This window comes from Myodes glareolus, chromosome 3 (assembly GCF_982192425.1).
Source record: "Myodes glareolus chromosome 3, mMyoGla1.1, whole genome shotgun sequence".
NCBI lineage: Eukaryota > Metazoa > Chordata > Mammalia > Rodentia > Cricetidae > Myodes > Myodes glareolus.
This window is the reverse complement of record NC_142028.1, coordinates 75,600,147-75,613,905: the sequence shown is the minus strand read 5'-3', so window position 1 is coordinate 75,613,905 and position 13,759 is coordinate 75,600,147. Positions and strand designations below refer to the sequence as shown.

The 13,759-nt window shown below is 46.1% G+C and overlaps 1 protein-coding gene across 7 annotated transcripts in view; it reads right to left on the bottom strand.

Moving 5' to 3' along the window:
• The window catches only part of St3gal3 (ST3 beta-galactoside alpha-2,3-sialyltransferase 3), a 215,113-nt gene that overhangs the window by 74,305 nt on the left and 127,049 nt on the right, over positions 1-13,759 (bottom strand). For all 7 annotated transcript variants that reach the window (XM_085698784.2, XM_048450503.3, XM_048450505.3 and 4 more), the window contains one exon: positions 8,668-8,760. In XM_085698784.2, coding sequence (XP_085554910.1) covers positions 8,668-8,760 — 93 coding nt within the window. The remainder of the gene's footprint in view (positions 1-8,667; positions 8,761-13,759) is intronic.

The following is a 13,759-nucleotide window of genomic DNA, read 5'->3' as shown; positions in this document are numbered from 1 at the left end:
TGGTGGTTAATTTTCTTTTCTCCTTTTGAGAGATTCTCACTACTTAGCCCTGACTGTTCTGAAACTCACTCTGTAGCTCAGGCTGGCCTCAAACTTCCAGAGAGCTACCTGCCTCTGCCTGTGCTAGGAATAAAGGCACAGCCAGCACATGACATAATGGTCAATCCTGACTGTCGACTCTAGGGGATTCAGGATTACTGTGGAAACAAACCTCAGGGCATCTTTTTCTCTGTCTCTCTCTCTGTGTGTATAGGGGTGTGTGTGTGTGTGTGTGTGTGTGTGTGTGTGTGTGTGTATGTGTGTGTAGGGGGGCAGAGTTATCCAGACTCGGTTAACTGAGACATGCAGACCGCTCTGAATGAGTGATACACTTCCAGGGACCGTGGTCTAGGACTGGACAGCAAGGAGAAAGTGGGCTGAGACTAACATTCATCTCTCTGCTCCTTGACAGTAGATGCAATGTGACCAGGAGCTCACACTCCTGCTGCCACGCCTCCCCTGCCACACCGCAGGTTGCATCCTCTCCAACTGCAAAGCAGAATAAACCCTCTATCCTTCAGTTGCCCTTCTTAGAAACAGGACACAGAAACAGGACAGGTAACTAAGACAGAAAGTGTCATCAGGTACCAACACACATGCAGGCAAACTTCAAGAGCCAGTACAGAAGACAACTTGCAGGTAATTTCCAAAATTAAAAATGCTTACAATGGTTGATCTGGAAACAGCACTTTCTACATAATCTTGAATGTGTGAGAAGTGATGTACAAAAAAAAAGGTTATTTATAAGGTAATATTTTTAAGAGTGAAGTTTGGAAACTGTCCATCAAAAATGAACTGCTTAATTAAAATATGGAACATCTACCCGATGCAATGTTATGTAAAAAAAAGATGAGAGGAGTCGGGAAGGGGGCGCATGCCTGCCATCCCAGTACACTGGATGAGTTCAAGGCCAGCCTCAGCTACATATGAGTTCTATGTCGGCCATACTACATGAGACCCTGTTTGAAAACAGACAGACAGATAGACAGACAGAATGAGGGGACATTTGCTTCTAGTTATCATGAAGTACAGGGACAAGATTTATCTCCCAAACTCAATAACTAGAAAAATAAATAAAACGATGGTTTTCGGGAAGAAATACAGTGAGCCCCACAGGGCCAAGGTCACTGAGTGGGGACAGTGTTCAACCTTCAGTGAGAATGGGAATCTAAACAGAGCTTGAAGATCTTTCTGAGGTGAGCAAATGCATCGATATTTAGGAAGGCTACAGAGTCTGTACCTCACAGGACAGACTGCTTTAGACGAGAGAGCAGCACAGAAAGCTCTAAAGATCTGCAAGGGCAAAGTACTGATCTGAGCACACAGGGAAGGAGACGCAGGGGCTAAGAGAACCATCGGGAGGAAGTAAACAAACAAACAACTATCTGGTGCTCACACCAGACTAGGAGCTGCTTCTGTTCACATAAGGCAGAGAGGAATGCATCAACAAGAGTGGACTTACTTGCTAACACAGGGGTCTTTGGGCAGTGTTCTCAGAAGGCTACTGTATCTGAAGGATAAATGGCTCTAGAGGAGACGGCTCAAGACCTGCCTAACACTGTTCAAGCAAGCCTACAGGGCTTCTACTGTTTCCAAGCAACTTTATTAAATGCGCCAAAATCCAGTGCCTTTTAAAGGAATACAGCAAGATCTAGCACAGGATAAAAACCTATTATGTCCAATAAAAACTGTCAGGTAAAGAACCAGAAAAGTATACATCAATAGAAACCGTTCCAGAATTAGCAGAGGGGAATGTTAAAGCAGCTTGCCTTGGTTACTTTTCTATTGTGATAAGACACCATGACCAAGGCAACTCACAGAAGAAAGAGTCCAGTTAGGGTTTACAGTTTCAGAGAGTTGGAATCCATGACTGTCAGGGCAGACAGCATGGCAGCAGGCAAGCACTGTGCTGATGCAGTAGCTGAGAACTGGCATCTGACCCACAAGCAGGAGGCTGAAAGGGGCAGCTAACTGGGAATAGCATGGTGTTTTGAAACCCCAAAGCTCACCTCCAGTGACACACCTCCTCTAATGAAGCTGTACCTCCTAATCCTCCCCAAACAGTTCCACAAACTGGGTGCCAAGCATTTAAAAATGAGCCTATGGGAGCCATTCTTATTCAAGTCACCACACAGCTACCACAAAAATGCTCGTTAAGCCCAAAAAACCATGGATGTGGGACTGGAGAGATGGCTCAGTGGTTAAGAGAATAGGTTGTTCTTGCAGAGGTCATGAGTTCAATTCCCAGTGCCCACAAGGCAGTTCATAGTTGCCTATAACTCCTGTTGCAGGGCTTCTGACACCCTCACACAGGCATATATGCAGGCAAAACACCAATGAACACAAAATAAAAAATAAAATGGAAACACAGACATAAAAAAAGAATGAGACAGAAGACATAAAAAGACCCAAAGGAATAGAAATTAAAAGCATGATATCTAAAAAAAAATACGCATGTGTGCTTGGATTGTTTCTGCTTTTTAACAATTATGAATAATGTGGCTCAAACTTAGTCATAGATATTACAAAAGAAAAAAAATCAGACAAAATTACAAACCCATAGACCCTCAAGATAAAAATAAATAAAAAAACCCTCCAGCCAAATGAGTCCAAAGAGCATCATAACAAGGGGAAGCCCCATATGACACTGTCGGTAAGGAGAAAACCTCAGAAAGCAGCAGAAGAAACCGGGCAATGGTGGCACACGCCTTTAATGCCAGCACTCGGAAGGCAGAAGGGGTGAATCTCTGAGTTCAAGGCCAGCCTGGTCTACAGAGCTAGTTCTAGAACAGGCAAGACTACCTAGAGAAACCTGTCTCTAACAAACAAAGCAAAACACCAATACTTAGCTAGACAAACCTACAAAGCCACAAGTGTAACAAAGACCTTTTTAGTCTTTGTCACACATACACACACACACACACACACATACCACACACACATATGCACACGCAAACACACTAAGTCAAAAGAGGTTCAGAAGATGGAAATACATATTTACTATGTTATTGCATTCACCAGTGCCTGTCCCTTTGTGACTGACTTATCGCACTAGGTGTAACATCTTAGGGGTTCATACTGCAATGAAACTTCATTGTCCAAACCTGTTTTGTCTTCCCTTTGCCTGCTGATGGGCACTTGGGTTGCTTGTAGCTGTAGGCAATTACGAACAATGACTTTACGACTTTGAGTGCATAGATTCCTGAGTCCCTGACTTCCATTATTCTGGCTGTGCACCCAGAAGAAGGACTGCTGGATCTGTGCTGGATCTGCAGATTAGACTGTGCTAATGCTAGTCTAATAACGCTGGGAATGACCACACTGGTTCCCATAGCAGCTGCACCACCCTACGTCCCCAACAGTGCACAGGGTTCTAATTTCTCTGCACCTTACAAGCTCCCGCTGTCTTCTGGTTTTTGGACAGTAGCTCTGGGCATAAGGTGGCTTCTTGTGTTTCTGCTTTGCATTTCTCTACTCAGTCATGCTGAGCGTCTTTTCATACACTTCTTGGCATTTGTGTATCTTCCTTTGAGAGGAGCCTATATAAGTTCTTTGTCTATTTTAAAACCAAGTAGCTCTTTTTTGTTGATGAATTTTAAGAGTTCTTTGTATATTTAAAATATCTTGTTTTTAAAAATTATGCTAATATGTGTGGGTAAAGAAGAAATAAATGAAACAATACTGTGACTTTATGATAGATGAATAAATAGATGTAAAATGCATGAAAAAACAGCACAAAGAATGGAAAAATATTGCATAAGGTTGTTATATTCTATACAAAAGTTATTTAAAAGTAATTATAAATTAAAAATATACTTATAAAATGCAAAACATCCATTAAAATAAAACTAAGCAATACAGTTATTAAGCCAACAGTGAGGGTAAAATGAAATTATAGTATGTAATTAATCCAAAAGGAGGCACAAAAAGAAGGAAACAAATAGGAACTAATGGTAATATAGTAGATTTAACCATAATCATATTGATGACTTCCATATAAATGACATATAATCTTAGAAATATTCCACTAAAAGGCAGACATTACCATACTGTATTAAAAAGCAAGGCTCAACTATGTGCTGTATACAAGAAACCATCTTAAATATGAAGACATAAGGACACTAGCATATTAAAAGCAAAGATGGACTGTTTGTTACCCCACCATGCATGCAAGAGCTCAAGAGCAAAAAAATATACTCCTTCATATATGTGCGTGTGTACGGCAAATGAATTAGTAAAGCTAATTTTAATCAAGTGGAGGAGTTGCCATGATTGACATTATACAAGAAAACTTACAAGGATAGTTACTAGTGAAAAGGAAACATTTCAGCATTTCAAAATATCAACAGAATCTAGACATCCAGAAAGGCGATATGATAACCACAGTGTATAAGAACCAAATAACAGCTTCAAACTTAATGAAGCAAAAACTGATGAGTGAAGATTTCAACTCCTATCATAATCAAGTGGAGAGAAAGCCAGTAAAGACACGGTAGTTTGACAAACACTATCAACCATGCTCATTTGTAGAGTCCCCAATAACAGCAAACATTCTCTTCTCAAGAACCTCCACCAAGACGGACAAGATTTTGCCCCATAACTCAGACCTCAATCATTTAAAAGTGTCAAACATAAGAAGTACATTTTGATTATATACACCCTCAGACAACTAGAAATTAAATAATACTTTGAAGGATCTCATGAATCCAAGAAAAGTCATTAAGGGAAGTTAGAAAAAAATACATATACTTTATTTTTTTAGGTCTTTGCCCCTGGTTCCTAAAAACTTCAAGATAACAACACTAGGGGGAAATTTTCCCCTTGTTTGAAAATTTGTCTTTAATTCTTTAACATTTCATATGTGTATATAATGTACTGTTGTCATTTCGCCCCCAGATCACTCTCTCTCATCTCTCTCCCACTCTTGATGAACCCCTCGTCCCTGAAAGTTCTCCTACTCTCGCGCCTTTGGGGGACCTTCTGCTCAATACTGGGGATCTGCTCAATACGAGAAGCCTCCTGCTCCAATACTGGGGGACTTCTGCTCCAATATTGGGGGCCTTCTGCTCTAATATTGGGTCTTCTGCTATTAAATCATGGGTCTTCTGCTCTAATGTTTGGTCTTTGGTGCTCATTCCTGACCCAGAGCTCCTAAGACTTTTGCAATTTTGTGAGAGACAGGAACATCTGACATAGAACTCCAAGTTCCTTGGAATTTTGGGGGTGACAGGGACATCTTTTATTAAATGAGGAGACTGTCAGTGGGTGCCTGGAGAGCCTCAGAATGAGGGCTGACTTCAGTGACCAATCGCGTGAGCAGAGGGCAGAAAGTTTCAGTCATATCTACTCTGCGTCCTCCAGGGATGGGTGAGCTGATCAAACTGTTGAAATGTAATAATCCTATTATTTAACATTATACTGAAGAGTCCACTTAATACAGCAAGGCAAGAAAAAAAATAGGCAGCACCAGGCCAGCGAGATGGCTCAGGGGGTAAAAGTGCTTGCTACAAAGTGTGAAAACACAGATTCCACTCCTACATAAAAGTGGAAGGGTAATTTTCTGTCTGGCAGACCTGTCCATTGGCGAGAGTGGGATGTTGGTTTCCCACTATTAGTGTGTGGGGTTTGAGGTGCAATTTAAGCTTTAGTTGGCAAGGGTGGGGTGGGAGGGAGAACTGGGGGTGGAATATAAAATGAATAAAAAAGAAATAAATTTTAAAAAAAAGAAGAGGAAGGAGAAAATCTACTCGGGAGTTTTCCTCGGACCACGAGATGCATGCTGTGGCATGCCCCACCTCACATACGTGCCATGATAAACAGTAAGTGAAATAAAAAGGAGAGGCGACAGGACCTGAGAGGGTGAAATAAGACCGTCCTTAGTAACAGAAGACAGGACTGTCCAATCGAGTGCGACATTAGCACAAGGGCAGACAAAGATCAGCAAAATAGCAATGCACATGTCAGTGATTTCCAATAATTCAATAAAATCAAGGTATTTTAGTGAATGTGTGTGTATGTGTGAACATGTGTGTGTTGTCAGGGTTGTCAACACTATTTTGGAACCAGCAAACACCTATATGCAAATAAGGAAATCCCAAGCTCTTACATGCCACCATATACAAATCAAAACTCTAAATGGGTCAGAGGCTTAAATTCGAGATCTAAACCCACAACAATTCTGGAAGAAAACAAGAAAAAAAAACCTTTTTGGCCTTGTGTTTGAGAATATTTCTTAGATACAACACCCAAAGTTTAATACATAAAAGAAAAAAGGGTAATAAGTTGGACTCCATCAATATTAAAAATTCCTGCCCTGTAAAGGCATGGAGAGAATAACATTCCCCCCACCACACACACACACCAGGCCCAGAGAAGGACGTTAGGTAGCAGGGACCGTTAGCTACAGCTGGTGAGACACAAAACTGGTACAACCACACGGAAAGACAGCTTGGCGGTTTCTTGCACATGAGCCGTACGTACACAAACCACTGGACCTGGCCACTGCACTCCTAGGTCTAGAAAGATGAACATAGGTATCCAGACAAAGCCCATACTCTGTGTTTTGAAGGCTCTCTCCCTCCCCTTAAGCCACGCCCAGTGCCCTCACACTGGAATGACCTCACGCTTCTGTGTGAACAGAAGCCTCACACCTCTATTATGGAACACTGCTCAGCAGCCACAAGGAGCAGACAAGCAGCACATACAACAGATGCATGGACTGTGAATACATCACACCAAATCTGAGATGCTCTCTCAGAAAGCTGCACACTCTGATTCCATGCCTAAGACATTCTAGAAACACTACAGGGATAGAAAATAGGCCAGTGCTTGCCGAGGCTGAGCGGGAGAGAGGGGCTCTCCAGAAGTAGCGTGGGGAATCCGGGAGAGATGTGTTACCCGATTACCGTGCTCACATGGTCACATTTGTCAAAGTTCAGAATGACGTCAAAGGGCAAATTTTATTGTACATAAACTTCAACGAATATTTTTATCAAAATTATATGTCGATATAATTATGTTATATAATAATTTTAAAAATGATATGGGTTTTAGCACTTGGGAGTCAAAGGCAGGTGGATCTCTGTGAAGTCAATAGCCTGATCTATACAGCAAGCTCCAGGCTAGCCAGGGCTACACAGTAAGACCTTGTTTCAAAAACAAAATAAAACAAGCAAACAAACAAACAAAACCCAAAGATATGGGGTGCTGACCATATAGTTTAGAGGCAGACACTGAATTTAGTTCTCAGCATCCCCTAAAGAAATAAAAACATATGAAAAAAGATGGACTTTATTGTATTATAGTAATATAATAATCTGTAACATAGCTTTTAGGAGTAAAAAGTGAACTACAGATCAATAAAACATATTTCCATGTGTGATGAAAGTGACTGTCTCTGGGGAAGGGATGGAGAGCCACACCCCACCACCACCCACATACACACACACACGCACACACACACACACACACACACACACACACACACACAGGCATGTACACAGGCATGCACACATGCAGATTTGTATTACTTTCAATGAGAATAACAGAAGAAACCTATGTCCAGGCCAAGGGAAACTCATAAGTGTCTAGGCTACAGGGGATGGAGTTGTACAGCTTGTGTAAGACAGAATACAATGCCTCACACTCTGGAGGATTCAGTTGCAGCTAGAGGACACCAGCGGTGGAGTCAGCTCAGAAGGCAGAGCCCAGCCTGAGAACCAATCTGAGCACCAGCAACTGTAGCCCTGCTTTCCACAGGGAGCTGGGAGGAACTCCTCACAGTGGGTGAGAGAATGCACATCCCACTCAAGATCCTGCATCTGCTTTGGTACCAGCTGCTTCTCAGCATCCCTCAATGAAAACAAACTGTACGTCCTGAGCTTGGGCTCCTAAAGATGGGAGGCAAGTCTTTCCCTCAGAAAGCAGGGCTGCCCCCAGCACTCCGGTGGGCGGAGTGCCACATCTCGGTGTCCAGAAACCCTCTCATCATCCTAGGTCTGAAGCTCCCATCATTTTTTTTTTAAATAGAACAAAATGACACTGACATCTCAAGCACTTAGAGATGAGGCAGAACAATTTTAGCTCTTCGGTCCCCATCCCACATTGAGGCCTGATAAAGATATTTGGTAAACGGAACTGACTACACCTGGCGCACATTCTTTTGGCAAGTCTGAAATCAGGGAGAGCAGGCACCCCAGGTGCAAACTGGACAGAGAGGGAAGGTGCTAATATCCAGACAGCTTCAGCAAGCATTCGTCATTCCTGCTTTATCTGGGTATGTCTTCCTGAGGCCAGCAGTAGGACCCAGCTTGGTTTAACCAAGGACCCCAGGACCAAACGTGTCAATGCTTTACCTGGTGTCCCTGGACACCTGGCTTCCAGGGACAGCCATGCAGACCGCACCTCCTCTCCCTCCTCTAAAGATACTGCAAGGCCAAGCTCAACTCTTAGAGGCCAGATGGGAGTAGAACGGGGCAAAAGCAGAGTCCTTCCCCTGGCGCCACTGGACAGAGGAGGGGGCTTACAGCAACCTTATTCCCTCAGGAGGAGGTCAAGCCCCCTAAGATGTTTCGTGGGACTGAGCCACAGCCCACACTGTCCAGGCATCGTGGGACCAGAATCACTTACCTGGGGAAGATGGCAGTCATCAGGGCTGAAGCGTAGCCGGGCTTGCAAGCTCCCTCTGAAAAGTTTGCGTACTTGGTGGCTAGCTCGGCAGGCCTGTGGGAGAGAAGGAAGGTCAGAGCTTGCTGGGCCCAGAGCAGCGGGTAGATTATCAATTCACCAGGAGCCCCAGGGACTGAAATGGAATTGAGCGCTCTTCCCGAAGATAGGCTTTCCACATCAGGGCTTAGGAATGAAGCCCACCAAGTTCCTAAGAGAATTAGACAGCCCAATAGAAAAGGTCCCTCAATGGCCTCCACAAAAGGAACCCTCTGGGTTGCACAGATCTTTTGTAGTAAGCCTGACCACCAATGAGGCAGGGCTTGCATGACTACAAAGGCTTTGACACATCCGGAGGCACGGGCCCTCGCATCTTCCTGGCATGTCCCGATGTGCCCAGTCTCCTCTCTTTATCCCCTCCACCCCCACCCACTATGATCCACCCAGTGGGGACCATTCACCGTGCCCTGAACAGAGACACAGCAGATGTGTGTTACTGAGCTACCGAAGAATTCCATGGCTGATTTTCAGTTGAGCGTGCTTGCCTATTCATTTTGAAATTCTCGTGGTCCTCCTCGTGGAGACCACCAGGACCTTCCAAACCAAACTCTGATGTGGGCTTCGCAGGAGTGATTCCCTGACCCACAGCCAGCTGCCCCTCTCTGCTCTGGCAGCCACCCCACCCACCATCTTCACCCTGCACTCACCCTGGCAGCACTGCCCCACCACAGGAGGGCTGTCTGTCTCCCACTAAAGCACGAGCTCTCGAGATCAGACCTCTGCCCACACTTTGCACAGAGGTGAGCATGCAGAGACCCCTATACTTTTTTTTTTTTTTGAGAACTAAAATGATGCCGACAGCCTCCCTTTGCTATGATCTGCAGACAAGGCAGGAAGATCTCAAGAAGCTACGGGGTAGACGCGAGCACTGCCTAGGGCTGTGTCCAGGCCTGGTTTTGGCCGTGAGACTATAACTATATCATCCTACAGCATCGGGTTTCCACATCCCGATGTGTTCAGTGTGGTGCTGGAGTCACAGCCCTCTCTATCACAGTTCTGCCCCCAAGCAGTCTGAAAAACACCAGGACATCATTAGTAAATGACCTCGTGGACACCAGAACTGTAGGCCCCACCAGCTGTGTCACCAGCCAGTTTTGATTTCCAATCTTGCCTCCCCACCCCAACTCCCACATACATTGGGCAATTCTCTGGTGCCTTGCTGCTTCCCTGGGTGTGGCTCAACAGCAAGCTGGCCCTCAGCACGGCCCCTGCAGGGATTGGAGTGTGGGTGTGTGTATCTCTGCCGGACAGCCAGCAATGTTGCTGTATCATCTGCTGGGTGTCAAGTCCAATTCACCCATGGAGGTCTAGTCCAGGGCCTTACGTAAGGGATTGCTTGAAAAGTATACACAGTATTTTAGAAATCTACATTTGTAAGCCTTCCCTACCAATGGGATTCAAATGAGAGGCAAATGTAGAGTGAGGGGCTGAGACTTCATTTGATAAACAAAACAAACTTAAAGGTTCGAACAGGAGAGAAACTGTATTTTCCTATGTAAACAACTGTCTTTTGGAAATGAAATATAGACGTCAGTGCAATTACGGAGCTTACTGGAAGCGTCGGGACGAAGTACAGTGACTAATAGTTCCTCCTCTCAGCAGCCCTGAGAATGGGTGCCGCACGCATCACAAAAAGACTCTTGGGGCTCAGAAAGATGAAGAGCCGGACCCACGAGCGACTGTGCAGCTGCAGCTGCCCGCGTCAGGAGTACCGACGTGATACTACCAGCACCATGTCACAGAAGCTGGCCTGGAGCCCAGCACCAGTAGGGGCAGTTTGCGCGGCCGGATATGGGTAGAAATGGGGGTCAAGAAGGCCTCACCCCACTCTTTGAAAGTATGTACACAGCACTTTGACTTTCATGCCATGTCTCTAAAACCCTTACCCTCAGGGTTGTCCAACTTGTACCAAGTATCTGTGGGCTTTCTGAATTCCAGAACGTTTACAAAGAAGTTGGACGGCAGATGGCAGCTGCCATTCATGACACAGCGCACTGTAGAATGATCCACAGATGAACCACTGGTCACATCTTCCCTCTCCCCAGTTCATGCTCTCAGCTCGTGGAAGGCGACTGAAGGAGGGCCTAGGCTTCTAGGCTAGGGTCATCCATGGCAGAGAGGAGAGCCTGCTGGCCAGAGGGAGGGCAGAGAAGTGGGAGACAGGCAGGGCAGGCAGGAGTCTGCTTTTCCTTGGTGTGCAAGGTGGTCCAGTATCAGCTAGCCAATTCATTTAGAAAGCCAGCCAGGGCGTAGCGGGGCATGTCAATTATTACCAAATCAAAATGCCTTAGAAATGGCCTCCCAAATGTCCCAGTGAGAGAAGAATAGGAGGAGTGTTGAGGGGTCTGAGTCATACGGCAAGCTGGGACCTCTGGGGCAGACAGCGGTCAAACCCACTAAGATTAATGGTCGCCGGCTCCCTGAGGCCAGAACAGTTAGTTTCTCTAGGCACCCACTCCAAATGCCAGGGGGTCCCCAGATGTCTGATCAAATCATTCTGCCCTTGTTCGTCTCCCGCTCTGCAGCTGGCATTTCACTGTGGAAGATGGGGCGTTTCATCCACTAAGAGTGCCCATTGTGCTGCGAACATGACTAACCAGCCCCTGGGGTGAGGAGAGCAAACCGCACGCTCTTCAGGCGAAGACCAGATGCTGGAGCACAAATGAAAACCCAACGTGCACTCCCCCACTTCGCTCAGAAGGGCCGAGTTTAGGCAACCAGGCCAAGTCTTGGGCAGTGAATGGACGGAAGGTTACATCTGGAATCAGAGGCTGCCATGGAGGCCGCCGCCAAGGGGGTGAAGGAACGGAAAAATCCCACCCCGTAGCCTCTTATGAAGTGGGAACTCGGATCCCTGGGATCTGGGGAGGAGTGGAGGGCTGGCCATCTTCTCAAACACCGTACAAGTGCGGTGAGACACAGAAGGTGGCAGAGGCAGGCAGACCTCTCATCCAGGCGCTGAGCACCGGGCTCATGTCTGCATTCAATCACAAGGGAGAGTTGCCGAGCTGACTAATGTCTGCAGAAGTCAACATCCGGGGGTCTTCGCAGGCAACATACACGCATAAGGAAAATAAAGTGGCAGAGGCAGACTGAGCACCTGGCTCATGTCTGGATTTGATGGCAAGGGAGAATTGCTACTTTTGGACAGGCACGTGCCTTGGGAAGATCAACATCTGGGAAACAGCCTGAAGCACCAGGATGGAGCAGTAGGTGGAGACAAAAAACTGAAACTAACCAGGAGACAGGCCAGGTGGCTCAGGCCTAGAATCCCAGCTCCCAGGAGGCTGAGGCAGGAGGACTGGCACAAGCCTGGTGCCAGTCTGAGTGACAGAGTGAGAGCCTGTCTCCAACAACAACGACGACAACAACAACAACAACAACAACGACGACATCCAGGAGAGAGAGTGTGATGTCCCCCAGGGGACAGTAGTGTCAAACACAGGGTAGACTGGTCAGGTGAGACCTGGGCTGGAGCACTGCCTCGGGCAACATGCAGGCCACTGCTGGCTTCCCTGGAAGCTGCTTCACTAGTGGGCGTGGGTGGGAGTATGGGTACGGGGGTGGTGGGAGTGGTGGACGCTCAACTCAGATTCCACTGGGTATAAGAGGAAGCAAAGGGCGACTAGGGTCAGAACAGAGGCTATTTTGAGGAGTTTGCCAGAACTCCTCAAACGGCCAGAAGGAAGGCAAGGTAAGGGTGGTGATGTGTTTTTATTGTTGCTTTAAGGACGAGAAGTATTTCAGCAAGTTCACACACTGACCAGAAGGAGAAAAACTCTTGATGCTTCAGTTGCAGAGGCGATGTTCTTGGGAGGTGGGAGAGAAGAGATGAACCCTGACCCACCGAGCCAACTCCTCCCGCCTGTGGTTCCCACACGCCTCAGGGCACACCTTCATCCTGGTGCTCACTTGGTTTCAAACTCTGCTTCTGCCCCACTTCCCTCCCTTTCCTGCTCTCATTCACTCAACAAGTATCCAAGGGCGATGGAGTCACTGCTTGGATTTTTATCCTGGCCGGGTCATTTTGCAAGCTGCATGATTTGGAGGCATGTTACTAAACTGTAAGTTTTTTTTTTTGAAATTAGGAACATGTGTGTGCGTGTGTGGAGTGTGTACGCATAAGTGCGAGTGTCTGCAGAGACCGAGGCGTGAGCAGGTGTTCACCGAAACAGCTTTCTGTCCTAATTTGGGAAGAGGAAGGGGCCGGAAGGGGTGAGGACAGTAGAGGAGAGGGGATAAAAATAACAAAAGAAAATTTACGCATGTAAGAAAAATCACAATGAAAACTTATTATTTTGTATAATCAACATATGTCAGTAAAAAGTAGGAGATATGCCCTGTCCTAGATCATTTAACACAGGACATGTGTTACAGAGTATGTAAGTACCAAGCCATTGGACAAAGAGCAATTAGTTCTTGACTTGCAATGCTAATCGATGCATGTGCCAGGGAGATGGGGTGATGGCTGGGGCAAAAAGCTTGAGGGTTAATCTCAAGGACTCTACAGATCAGTGATGGATGTTCTGTAACCAACAGACCAATTTCTAGAACCATCTTACAGAGGACTGGACACTAGTCATGAGAGAAACTTGAGTGTGTAACATGTAACCCACTACCTGACTGCTCAGGCAGAGCCAAGTCCCTAGCTGGAGTGCTGGAGCCCCTCAGGGTGGCATGCTCCACCACGGCCTTCTCAGTTCCTCTTCCTTCCTGAAGACCAGCATCTCCAGTGACTAGAGCTGTTTCTGGGACAACCATGTGACGGGGAAATGGTAGCAGTGGCTTTGCTTGGCTTTAGTCATCTTATTTGATTATTAAACATTTCCATTTGAATTTTCCCACTAAAATAGCCTCCGTGTAAGAAAATAACTCAACGCCATCATAGCTCCCCTTAGGCACCCAGATGAACCTTCTCTTTAAGGGTAGCCTGTCTGTCTGTCTGTCTCTCTGGTGTTAGGGGTGGAGTCCAGAGACCCTGTGTGCTTGGTGAGTG